We start from the raw sequence: 13,556 nt of genomic DNA, 5'->3' as shown, positions 1-13,556 counted from the left end.
GGTCTGTGACCCACAGTTACTGCAGAAGCAATATATAGGGGTGCCCACCTATATAGCTTCAGGCAAACCAACACAGCCCTAAGACTGGGGAAAGCCTGCTTTCAGAGCTGTGACATTCGTAATGGTACTGCAAGCAGAGACCGGGAGGGGCTGCGGACAGCGTGTCACTGCTAGTGTATCGGAACGGTAACCTCGATTGATATACACAGTACCGGTGGGAGCGGGAGCAGGTCTGGACACACAGTTACCATGGGAGTGATCTATAGGGATGCCCACCTACAGCACTCATGGTTAATCCAACAGTCTGAAAACTGAGGAAACCTACTATTAGAGTCCTAATAGTCTTCACAAGCAGAATTAATGTGGCAATGAGACACTGAGGGAGAAAACTGCAAGCAATTTTAATCCGAAGCCTATGTCTCGGTCCAACATGTTTGCATTTCTGTGAAAAAAAACAGAAAAATACACACCGAGAAACATTTTTTTCTCACAAAAACAGTAAACACTTGATTACCGTTAACTATGTATAATTTTTGTAATAAAAAACAGCAGTGTGGAGTAGTGGTTAGGGCTCTGGACTCTTGACCGGAGGGTCGTGGGTTCAATCCCCGGTGGGGGACCCTTCATCAAGGTACTTTATCTACATTGCTCCAGTAAAAACCCAACTGTATAAATGGATAATTGTATGTAAAAATAATGTGATATCTTGTAACAATTGTAAGTCGCCCAGGATAAGGGCGTCGGCTAAGAAATAAATAATAACAATAATAATTTCAAACAAAGCTAGCAGCCTGAGAGAGAACACAAGTAGCTGACTTTGGTTGTTCGATCCTGGGGAAGGGGCGACGGAACCACTGGCTTCACGCGGGGCATAACGAAAACCATGGCTGAGTGCACAATACGTGTAAATAGCAATTACTATAATCACGTAAATATAAATCGCATTACCAGTGTAATTACACAAGTGAATAAGCAGATAAAAGTATTTGCAACACTTATCTGTTCATAGTCTCTCTCGTCTCAGGTTGGATAAAAGGAAAAATGATGATGAGATTTGTGCGTGCAGTCTATTTATGCCCTCGGGGGCAGGCATGACTGCGTCACAGGCTCTGTTGTATCTTTGTTGTATCTATTCAGGTTATAGGGTTTTAAGGACAAATACGTCCGACCTCCACCTGTCAGAAGCCCCTGCTTGTGGGAACCGAGGTTGGCCATAGTATATAAATGACTGTAGAAGTACACTGACCATTGCACTTTCACCTTACTTCTAATCAGTTATCAAGTAAAATGCATAACGTAAAATGCATTGGGAGCCAAGCCAGATGCTATGTTCTGTTTTTCACAACTTTCATCACAATAATGGTTTGCCTATGTGGAGTTATGTCAGAAATCGCCATCGATTGTTTAGGATTTGAAAACCACTTGTTTCCACAGTTTGCTACACAATCTGGTTCTGTAACCCCACATTACAGTACTGGGTATAGGCAACATTAAACATGCTGAGTTATGGGAGTAACACACAGATTATATGCCATTTAGCTCAAAAGCTACCCTGGGCCTGCTGTGTACTCTGGTCAAGCAGGTCGTTTTTCTGGAGCTGTTTTCTTCAAATGTAGTGACATTTCCAGTTAGCCCATTTCAAATTAGTTGCAGTAAAATCAAGAGCCCACTGCTCTGCTGCTTGCTCTGTTCACAAAGTTATACTGAAACGCACACCCATTCACAGAAATGGTCTTCCTGTACCTCTTGCCACAGGGTCTTTCCCCTCCTCTGTTTCAGCGGCAGCAACAGATGATGAGAGTCGATCAGTGAAGGCCACTGACACGTGGGTTTTTACCTGAATCTTGTGTTTTCCAACAACGACGCAGCACATGCCAGGAAGCTATGTGGGTAGCCCACCCTATCTCTATCAGTGAGTTTGTTTCAGTTTACTGTAAAGTAAACCACTATTGGGCGCTATCAAAACCAAACCCCACGTGAGTTATTAACAGGATATTACGTGCTTAAGATAAAAGGGCAGATCTGTGTTGTCTGTATTATATATTAGCATACAAGCTACCAAACATATCAATTCAAAATATTTTGGATTTCTAAAAAGCTATGAAAACCAAAATAACTGGAATTTTAAATGCTGCTCTATTATCAATATCTTCTTTATATATAGATGGAATCCAACCATATGGGAGCAATGAAGTGAAAGGCACTGCAGTATATTCGAGTTCATAAAAAAGGTGTCCTGTATATTTTTATTATTTTTTATTATTATTTTTTTGGTAATTACATTCAGACTGGCGATCTTAAAAAAAAAATAGCATTGCAGCTTGCAGAGCTCATACATATCTGTTGGTGACATCACCAAACCATAGATTTCATTTAGCTGCTTACAATCTATTGCATGATTTGTGCTATTAATATTGTACATTAGTATCTTATAAAGTACATGGTTCAGGAAATGTCTGTTGGGGCATCTCATATTATGTAACTACTAATATATCAGTTTAAAGCCCATTAAACATGTCAACCATCTTTATAGTATAGTATTAATTAATTAAAAAAATGCAATTTGCTGAATTGCATATATAATATAAACCAACAAGGAGTTAGACCTGGATTAGATCCAAAATACAGCTACTATGACACTACAGACATGATATTAAATGACCCTATTGCATCGCTATGGCTACTGTGACAGGGTAAATTTGATTTAACTCATGCCTTAATAGATTATTCAGTAGGTAGCTTTTCTCATTCCTGAGGAAACAAATACTATATGAGTCTTTAAATAAAAGACATTGAATCAAAATTAAAATAAAAAAAGTGTTTAAGGTATTGTACCCAATAATGGCTTTTTTCCGTTTGAAGAAAAAAAATGTTCTGTTCTAGCTTGAGAAGGTGGGATACAAATAAATATTGCAGTTTATGCAAAATTATCCAGTCAGTCATTTGATAGGAAAAAAAATGCCTGCAAGTCAATTGTTTGTCAGTTTTCAGTTTTCCTCTAACATGTAGGTAGTTCCTCTTTCCATGTTTTTTGTGAAGGTAAATTAAGTTGTCACAGCTCTTCTTACTGAGTTCTCTGTCCTCTCAGCTACTGCATACTAAGTGACATTACCTTCCATGGATGACTCAGTAATCCAAACGAATATTAAATAATCTAAAATGTATCTTCATTCTTGGATGGAGGGGTGAACAATAGCCCTTTGGTAGTCCTCAGGAGCAGGTACGTGTTCGGGTAAGTCGTATCCTCTAATGACAGGACCAGTGCTATGTTGTTGAGCAATGTAATACAGTTGTTTTGCAAACATGGGTTCCACCTAGCAGAAACAAAAAAAGTACATTTAAACTCATGTTTTAGGTAAATTGTTTATTCCTTATTTCCACTACTTGGTAAGCCAGTTATAAGTAATTAAAAAGCACAGTTCATCAAAGAGACCCCAATGTGACCAGCAGACATGAAAACCAAACATAAAGCACTACAAACCATTGTAGTGTGGTTCTTTATTATTATTTGTTTAACCCTTTGCGATCCATTTATTCAGCGCGTCAGGTCCAATTTATTTTCACACACACAGTTTATTTTAGACTCGCTGTTTAAAAGTATTTTTTTCACAGTAAAACAGGTTTAAAAGGCACTGCATATCAACAGGACAGTCGGTACTGCATCTCCAGCCCCGCCCCACCCCTTGTTCGCTATATTTTTCACATACGTCTTAATAATAGTACATACCGATAAATCATCTCCTGATCACTCGTTTTATCACCAAACTCCTCAATAATGCGATCCAAGTCATTATTTTATTACTATAACATCTAAAAATAGCTCTGCAAATGTCTGTGATATTCTTTGAGCGCTGGATGCAGAAGCAGCTATCTTGTTTGTTTATGTCCGTGGTATCTCTATGGTGCCGGGGCTATCTGTATTCATGAGATACGCCCATTTTTTTAATTTTTTTTTATTTTTTCGGCTTCTCTCAGCTCCTATCGATCCCACTCGGCCATTGAAAGGTTTTCTCTGCTTTTTCCGGAGAAAAAATGACTAGAGACCTGTTTTTTAAGTCTTTTTGATGATGTCGGACAGGGTCCGACATTGGACCGGAAAGGGAAAATTGCAATGTCGGACCAGGTCCGACATAGGACCGCAAAGGGTTAATATTACAATGTAGGGTATGAATTACAGTCTAAAATGTACCGTATTCCTTTGAATTTAAGACACCCTCAAATTTAAGATGCAGACCAAATTTCTCACCCTCAATTTGAGGACACAATAAAACATAAAATAAATATGCATTTACAAAGATACAACATCAGTTGAAGATGATTTGATAGATTTGAACAAGCTGTGCTTTAAAGTAAGTTTAGATGTAACCTACATGAGCTGTGATCAGCTTCCTCTGCCTCTGTGGATCAGGAAACTCATCACCGAAACACAAGACGATCTGGAACCGTGGCATTGAGCGTCCATGATGGACATAGCCTTGGAGTTCTGAAGGAACAATAGGAAAAGTAAAAATAAAATAAAATACTGAGACGTACTAATAATCATGTTATTCTAGGAGTTACTCATTGTGAACCAGGGAATGGTGCTGATAAAGTTGAGATTGATAATGGGGAATCCGGCTAGAATCTTACTTAGGAACATATTACAGTATGCCCGTTTAGGTTTTATTAAATATAAATGTAGATGGTGTTTCTAAGTGTGTAAGTATCTTAGCCAATGAACATGTCTTTTGGCTCATTGTCCAGTTACAGGTTTTCATCTGACAATGTTTCACTTTGAATCAAAAGGGGTATTACTGAATTATGTAGTTGTACACAAAGTTATGGCGGTGAATAGTATAGTATTGTCAAAAGAGTCATATGGTGTTTAAGTTGCCACCAGAAGACATGTTTTGCCACAGCAATGCTCAATAACTGCATATATTTGTGTGGTCGGAGGTTCAATGAAATGACAATTGACAATCCCTTTCACGCCTAAGTTATTGGATTGATTCAATCTTAAATTGGAGGCCTAATTAAAAATAATGACTTCAGTCCCGTTCCTAGTTTAAAGGTGTCCAGTTTAAATAAAAAAACTATAACCTCTGACTTTAAAATGTAAAAGCCAAGAGTTGAATTGCCCTGGAGGCTGAATTATCCTCACACCTCCTGAAAGATTAGTGGTCCCTCCAGGTCGCAGTGTGTGGAGGTGCAGCATGGTTTCCATGGTTTCCCACTCAGCAGCTTTAACAAGCCCCAATAGTCAGCAGAATTTAGGAAAAGGACAGCATGCAGGTGACTTGATTTTCGAAAGTATAAGTAAATGAATAGACCCTAGCGTACCTGTCAGAAACTGCTGTGTGTCGAAAAGCTTGCAGGTCTGTTCCTTTTCAAGTTTGTTAGGCCTGTCGCTGTACGTTGAAAGAGGTCCTTCCCAATAGATCCGGCTCTGGCACAGTCTTTTGGCATAAAGACCATCGGGGGTCATCCACAGCAGCACCCCCCTCTCCAGATGATTTGGTAGCTTCTCCATGCCTTTCCTGTGGGAAGTTGGAAACGGGTAGGGGAAAATGACCTGGTCCATGGTGCTGTAGCTATAGATTTTGTCATCTATGCTTGGATTTGAAGATATCCTACAGCCTTCCAGACTTGTCGTTGTCACCTCTCTTACCAGGGATTCTCGGTAGTACAAGCAAATGTTTAGGCGGCAATCTAAGAACAAAAGAGCAAAAAAGAGCTTATCTGTATCTGTCTCCAAAACCGGCATCCTAAGCAAAAAATGATTCCACCACGCAGCTTATTCTACAGATGTACAGATGGCCACAGACAGTTCATGTCATATCTCCAGATAAGCCATTTGTTTCTGGGTCAAACCAAGAACCAATACAATTAAAACTATGTGTCTGTCTGCACTCTGCATCCAAATAACCGGATAAAATTGCTAACAATATTTCATGTCTGTAGAAAATTAGTATTGGAACTCCCTTGAAGTCCTTACCACTATTACAACATCCAGTCACCGTTATGGCACTGTAAGCTATGTACAGAATAATTCCTACATAAGTACATTAGTTACCAGTTTCTTTTGACTTAAATCCTGTTTTAAAATCAGTATAACATTAATCTAAATGTGGCTGTTAATTTAGATTTGTTATGAGAAACACAATTGGCATTGTGTGCTATGTACTGTATACATCCTACTTATAAAACAAAATAGATGGATCCTAATAAAATGACTTTAAATGACTTTCCATGTCATAAAAATGAAAAGAAACAGATTTGTACCAGTAACAAAAATCAGCACTCTACATCGGCTAGATTAGCCACAACATGTTTGAATACTCCACAAGCGGGTCCTTGAAGTTTTGTAAATAGAGCCTATTATTTTATTTTCTAGAAAATCCAGCAAAAATAATTTATGTGTGCTTACCGGTGAGAGCAAAAGCTTCTGCAGACCTCATGGTAGATTCTAATGAAAGACCCTGAGGTTGTGTGTCAGTAGGTGAACAAAAAAATGATCCTGTTAGTTGGTAACCTGCTACAGAAACAAATGGGAACATTTACAAACAATACATAAGAATAATTCCATATTACTGTGAAAAGACATTTGTTTGCTGTGCTAATGAGGTTCATTTCCATTCCAAATGCAGCTCTCATATGTGAAGTTTTGAAAGCGCACTTCCTCTGTTCTTCAGCTAAAAGCACGCCATTGGTTGGTTGCATGTCAATAATACTGGAACCAGCTAGTTGGTTAATGACAGGAAATAAGGTGTTGAAGGGGTACAGACAATTTTACTGTACAAGTGAAATGACCTAGAAAAAACCCTGAAAATAAAGATACCGTATTGCTTTGAATTAATGCCGCTGCGTTTTTGTTAAATTGTTAAAAACAGCTGCAGCGCTTATTCAAGGGTGACGGTAATTATAAGTAATATGGTTTTCGAAAGGCGCAATTTTTTATTGTATTTTTTATGGTATTTGAGGGAGGCATATATTGAAGTTTATTTCTGTTGATAAATGGCAAAGAAGTCCTACAACTTTAAACTGAATGCTGTTGAGCTTGCAGATCAGATCAGTGTTTGATTAGGTGAGGTCACATACCAGTCTAGCGTGGAGAGGGAAATAATAACAAGACAGAATGTCAATTCAACACAGCAGTTTCTAACAGTCGCAGGGCTGGACTCTTTAATATATGTTTCTTTCTCTTCAACCAGCAAGACAACTAAACACTCACAGTCTCCTGATCCAGACAGGGCTTCGGTGAGGAAGATGAGTTGATCCCGTGGTTATCCCCTAAACAGCAACGCCACAGCGAGAGCTACACTAGCTTCTGCTCCCCATTGACACTCCAAAACACCATACCCCCCACTCTCTGAACTTCCTGTCTGGATCAGGATTCTGCAGTGTCTCTTATTAGCCAAAATACTGTGCATACCACCAAAACAGAAATGTATTTAATAAAATTAAATAATAATTATACAGCTCCTGCATTACAACTAAAATACATTACTTTACTTTACTTTACTTTACATTACTATATATGAAGTGCCAGCTGCCCAACGTTTCGATATGTTGTACATATCTTTCTCAAGGGAGCCTGTGTTTGAATCAAAACATTGAAGGTATTTATAGGTTTTTGACAGCATGACAACTACTTGTTATTGTTTACATTCAAATCCATGATTTATTCTTACATGATGTAATGGTGTTCTATATATTGTGACATCATTTTTACTTCTATCTTTGAATCTGTATTAATTCTAATTAACACTACTTTATATAAACTTATATTTTTTATTATATCATGCAAAGCTGGCTCTGAGGATCAGTCTAGATTTGGCCTCCCCAGCGCATCAGCATGCACAACTTTTGAATGAATTTTGTTTATTTATTTAAATGTTATATATTTATTGAAGTTAATTAGTTCATTCTTTTCTGTTGAGTCCCGCTGGCATAACCATGTTCAGTCTATTTATCCATTTACTTTCTTTTATTCTTCTATATGTCGCATTGTCTAATTTTAGCTGTTCTAATACTACAAACTTTACTCCTACACCAGCATCAGTATCAGTATCAGTTTGGATTCCATAAACTTTACAGTAAATTACCAGTATGCTCTAATGTGTAACTGTATTATTTTAAATACATTTTATTCAAGTTTATTCAATTTATTTTGCTTTTATTTGTAATGTTTTGCCATACTGTGTTTTTCATGCATTTATTAAGCTGCATTTATTTGAGATGGGGTAGGGGGGAAAAAATGACATTATTGAAACAAATGTTTCATTATTGAGAGTGACGGTAATTCAAAGTAATACTTTATTTCTTAAAATTAGTACAGTACCAGATATTTTTTTGCAATATGTTTGCAATAAAATATGTTTTTCAATCCTGCACATGTGACACATCAACCTGTAAACTTCACCTTAAAGCTTAAATCACTAACACACCACAGTTGATAATACAGGACTTTTAAAAAGACACTCAATTTAAAGAGTGGTTTAGCTTTATAATTGTTTTTCTTTTAGATTTAATGATATCAAATAGAGAGATATGGATGATTCATACTCTATTAAATGTAACCTCCAACAGCAGTAAAATGAAGAAGAGGAAATTTGATGTGTGCTTAAAACTAAAAGATCATGCAAAAAGTCCCTTTTTTAAAAAGGTTTACATCTTGGCAGTCCCTGGCACACATGAGTCATCTATAGGGTTACCACCTGCATGTTATCAGCACTGGTTCCTGGTTTATTTAGTATATGGACCTAAATAATTAGCATACCATCAAGGACAGCAGGTTTACCAAGACTCAATAATGGCCTTTCATTATACAGCAGGAAAGGTTACTTATTAAAGAATTAACCTAAATTTTGGAGAACTAGCTTAAATTAAAAGTATGTCATAAAAAGCCTTCTAGTTAGTAATTGCAAACCTTTTTTTTTTTTTGCTGCTCTACACAGAATAAAGATTTGATTTTAGTTTTTTTTCGCTTGTCCTTTTTCACCAGGAAACAAGTGAGCATTTTAAATGAAGTATTTTTCTCCAGTTGGTAACATTGGCTTTTTGTTGTCGTTTTATATCATCTTATCAAGTATTCATCGCACACAGATATTATAAAGAAGGTGTTCAGCGGTTACCATTTTCGCAGGCAGCCCCTTGCCAGGGATGGCTTCGTGCAGGATATGGGCATGGGCTGTAAGGCATTTCAGAGTGAGGCTGATCATACTCCCTCCAGTTACGTTCATGAGGCACCACGTAGTTAGATACCTGTACGAGACAGAGTCAAGCTAGCTTAGATCAAGCGACGGCACAGAGACAAAGGGGGGAATTCAATCAGCTCAAATGCTACAGTATGACTATTTCCTTGTTTTACGGCAATATCCAATCAAGTTTGCTAGAGGTGTACACGTTTGTTAATTTCAATTGCATGTTAAAGTATATAGTGCCCCTTACTATTTTTAAATTATTTCTCACAATAGTTATTATCTTATCCACTTGTGACAGGAGCAATCCATTTCAAGAAAGGGGGGAGAGCTTGTGTCTTTATGGCTAAAAAAGATTGGGTTTTACAGTTAGGGGAATGTTAACAATGAGACAGTAGACTACATCACAGACTACTTGTCGTCTTAAATGGTTAGACTGGTTTGATAGATACATATAATAAAATAACATATAGCACTGTATTCTGTATGAGCTGCTATCCATAGTACAGCTACAAGGTGGTACCATCAATAGCTCTAAGGTTAGTAGCACATACAGAATACACATTTTATTGTTTTTATCTTATCTTTGACTTCCTTGGCTCCACAAATCTATGTGGATACAAACAATTATAAATAATGTCCCCAGTATGTAACTTTCAATGGTGCTAATAATAGAAAAGATTCCCCACTCGTAAGTAGAACTTATAAGATGACTGGCAAATGAGTAACTTATGTTTCAGTCATTAAAATAAATGTAAATGCTTCAACAAAATGAAGAGTCATGTTGCACACCAGATGCTGTAAGAATAATGTGCAGCATATGGTAAGGCTGGTGAGAGAGGTATTACTTTGAAAGTAATACTAGCAGTGTTTATTACAGTAGAGGCCTTGGCAAGATTAATTAATAGCGTGTAAGGCTTATTATACCTAATCACAGAGCAATACTGCATGTAAAGAATGGGTAACCACATGTCAGTTAAAGATCCATAAAGTAAGTATACCCAAAACAAAATAATACATTTATTTATTTTATGACCACATGTGCACATGTGTATTTTGACCTCAAATGAGTACATTTAATATGAATTTGCTTCAAGTGCTTCAAGTGCCTATTCATGATTGCATTTACCACAAGTGTACAAAGCTACTACTATTAACAAAGTGACAACCTGCAAAGAAAGCTGCCTACCAATTAACACTTGTGGGTTACCTGAGTTTGCAGGGGAGGATATGAAGGGTGCATAGTGTAGCCAAGCGAGTTCATATGTACCGACTGCTCCTCCATGCTAATTTGTTTGGCTCCTGCTTTGATAATTAAAATAAATGACAATTAACACACTCATATTAAGAGCATTAATTCAAATACAATCTTACAGTGCTTAAGCATCTCATTGTGCACGGTAAAGGATGATAATACAGTTTGGAGCTACACATTGGGTCAGATTTCCAAAGAGTTAAATAGAGCTTATTCATGTTTACTGTAGGAAAAAAGTTGAATTGAGGACTGAAAACCTGGCTAGTTTTGTAGCGTTGACTAATTTTCTTTTTACAAACAATTTTCTAATTTCCTTGCATCACAAAACAAAATATATGTTACTTTAAATAAATCAGCATACCATATAGCTAAATTGAATGTTTAATGATCTGTATCAACATAAAATCAAGTTGTGGTAAAAAATAGTAGTACTATTAAAAGCATGTTATATGGCAGATTTGTCCAAGTTTAAGGTATATATGGTAAAGCATTAAAAAAATACATGGTTAATCTTAATAAAGCATAGCAAAATTACCGTGAAAATTGTATGCATGGCACACTTATTATTATTTCTAGTAGAGTATATGTAAACTTTTGCTAATTCTGTGACCACATTAATGCTTCTTTTTCAGAAAACTGGGGAAAACGTTGCCTTGGAATAAATGCATAGTGAAACAGATCGACCCAAAGGTACTTCAGCTTAAAGCCTAAGGGTGGTCCTGTGGGTGAAACATCTAAAACCACCACAGGATTTTCTATTGAGTTCAAGTTTGCAACAATAAAAAAAATGGACTTGCCTTTCTTTGAACTTTCTGGTATTATTCTATAAACTTTATACGGATCTGAAATGTCCAACTGACTTCTTTCCACCATTTCCTCAAAGTCATTGCTCTTGTTCAAGGCACATCGTAACCTTGTTTTCCACGTAGGGGGGTCTTGTTTATCAATCCCCTCCCTGTATTTCCCTTTGAAAAGCGCCCATCCCTAAAACAAAAGGGGTGCCATTTGTTTAACACTGATTCATTATATATTCTGACACTTTTAGGAAGTTTCATAGGTAACTTTAAAACAACTACGTTTATTATGGTGTAAAGATATTTTGTTAAAGATACTCAGCAGCTGTGTAAATGTACGTGCTTAATTGTTCATATACTGCTTTACTATTTTGACTACATCAAACATTTCAGAAAAAAAAACAAGACCAAAAAGGAAATGTAAGCTTTAAATGTAATGCTATCTACTTTATGGTACTATACAAACAATTAAAAAAAAAAATCTCCAAGGAGAAATGAACTTGTACCAAGAAACGAAGCATCAGAAAGCATAATGCATTCATTTTGAGCAAAAAGTGTGCAGTTACAATTCATATACAGTATGTGCACTTTAGATAATAGTCACAGGAGAAGATAATAGTCACAGGAGAAGAGAACATTCAGACAAAACAGGGAGAAACATAAAGATGTTTAGTAGAAGACAATAATATGATGCTAAAGGCCAGACAGCTACAGCAGAATACTGAAGTATTATTATTATTATTATTATTATTATTATTATTATTGCTGTTGTTATTATTGTTACATACTTTTTGTAATCAATCATAAATTCTATTTAAATTTTTTTTTTAATAAAAATAATTAAAAGAGAATATGTAAGTATTAACAAACAATATATACATTTAATATATACAACTTGCAGTTTCAACAAACCTTTTTGTTAATTCATTAATTAATGTAAACTTTAGGTTCATGCCACAGTATTTTTACGGTTTGTTAGAAACGTCTATCCACAGCAATGTAGCCATGTAGCCAAAATATAAAGTTGACTAAAAGCTTGCTTCGTCTCGGGCTCTACGTTTTTGCTGTAAATAGTACAACCGTGATCTACTGTGGACAGACAAACAAACCCGATGCTCTCTAATAAAGCTTTAAGTACCTTAAAGAGGGCTGCGTCTTCGTCCCTGTTGTAGTCTTGTTTGCCAGCATGCTTCCATGGAATCCTGAAAATGGTTTTGTCATCACTCTCCCAAACCAATCCTGGGTACTTCCCGCTGTCAATCTGCTCAATCAGCCATTGCCTAAGTTTCCCATTGCCACAACTGACTGACATGCTGCAGTCACTGTCTAAGTTCATCTCTGTCAAAATGCATGCATAGAACTTAGAAACATGATTCTCTACAGAAATACCTCCTTTCCAGGCAGATTAGGAATGAACATTTGAAAAATAAGCATGTTTTTTTATACTTAGAAAACATGACCCCGCTTATAAATTCACAAACAGATTTATTTAGGGTTAGTTTACCTAAATGTCACACTTTACAAATTACATTATCTTTTTTCTAGCAAATGCAAGTAAATGCAAACTAAAAGTCCAGCTACAGTATGTTAATGATAGTTATCATTGCAAAACTAAGCTCCGTGCTGCAAAAACACATTTTCAAATTAACCTAGAATTAATTAGAAGATCCAGCTAAATGATTTGCCTTGTATTTCTGAGTGATAAACGCTATTGGTTCTGGCGTTATCGTATTGACTGTATTTCATCAAGTTTTTAAATTTGCTGAGACTGTTGTCTTACCTCTTAGGTATGCCCTTTGTGAATTCTGAAATCGATCAGATTTCTTAATCGACACAAAACTAAGAAAGGGGAACTTTATACTTAAATAGACTCCAGCATCTAATGGGCGTTGCAGAGGGGCGGGGCTTTCTTGAAATTACCGCAGGCAGTTACAGGAGAAGTTTGTCTAGGTGCAATACTCAGTAAACATATGCGATCTAAACTATATGCTAGATGAATTCTATTAAATAAATCTAAAGCGATAAAAGTCCATCAGCACTTAAAGTTACACATAGCATGGGAAATCCCTCACAGCAAACGAATGGCTGGCTAAACAAAATGACAAATTAATTGAATTTACTTTTATGAACTAAAGATACAGCTTTGAAATAAGCTATTGCGAAGCTCTGGCCAGTTTAGCTTGCAGCAAGTTTACCAGCAGTATCCATCTATGTATAAATACATACCTGATCAGTTACTTCCGTTAAAGTCACGTCTATTTTTGAAATGCACACATTACATTTTTGTTCATGTGTACGTTATTAAATACAATTATTCAGAACAGGCAA

The 13,556-nt window shown here is 36.4% G+C and overlaps 1 protein-coding gene across 1 annotated transcript; it reads right to left on the bottom strand.

Annotated features, from left to right (window-relative positions):
- Nucleotides 1-2,248: 2,248 nt before the first annotated feature.
- Nucleotides 2,249-13,090, bottom strand: LOC117399456 (interferon regulatory factor 4-like). Its single transcript, XM_033998618.2, has 9 exons — nucleotides 13,009-13,090; nucleotides 12,367-12,566; nucleotides 11,232-11,418; nucleotides 10,390-10,481; nucleotides 9,114-9,243; nucleotides 6,407-6,514; nucleotides 5,320-5,688; nucleotides 4,371-4,483; nucleotides 2,249-3,314 (listed from the first exon to the last, which is right to left on the bottom strand). Exons 2-9 carry the CDS (start codon nucleotides 12,562-12,564, stop codon nucleotides 3,168-3,170), a joined length of 1,344 nt encoding a protein of 447 aa, XP_033854509.1. The 5' UTR covers nucleotides 12,565-12,566; nucleotides 13,009-13,090; the 3' UTR covers nucleotides 2,249-3,167.
- Nucleotides 13,091-13,556: the final 466 nt, after the last annotated feature.

The sequence above is a fragment of the Acipenser ruthenus genome, chromosome 4 (genome assembly GCF_902713425.1).
Source record: "Acipenser ruthenus chromosome 4, fAciRut3.2 maternal haplotype, whole genome shotgun sequence".
Classification (NCBI taxonomy): domain Eukaryota; kingdom Metazoa; phylum Chordata; class Actinopteri; order Acipenseriformes; family Acipenseridae; genus Acipenser; species Acipenser ruthenus.
Note: the sequence above shows the minus strand (reverse complement) of the source record. Positions and strands in the feature narration are given on the sequence as shown.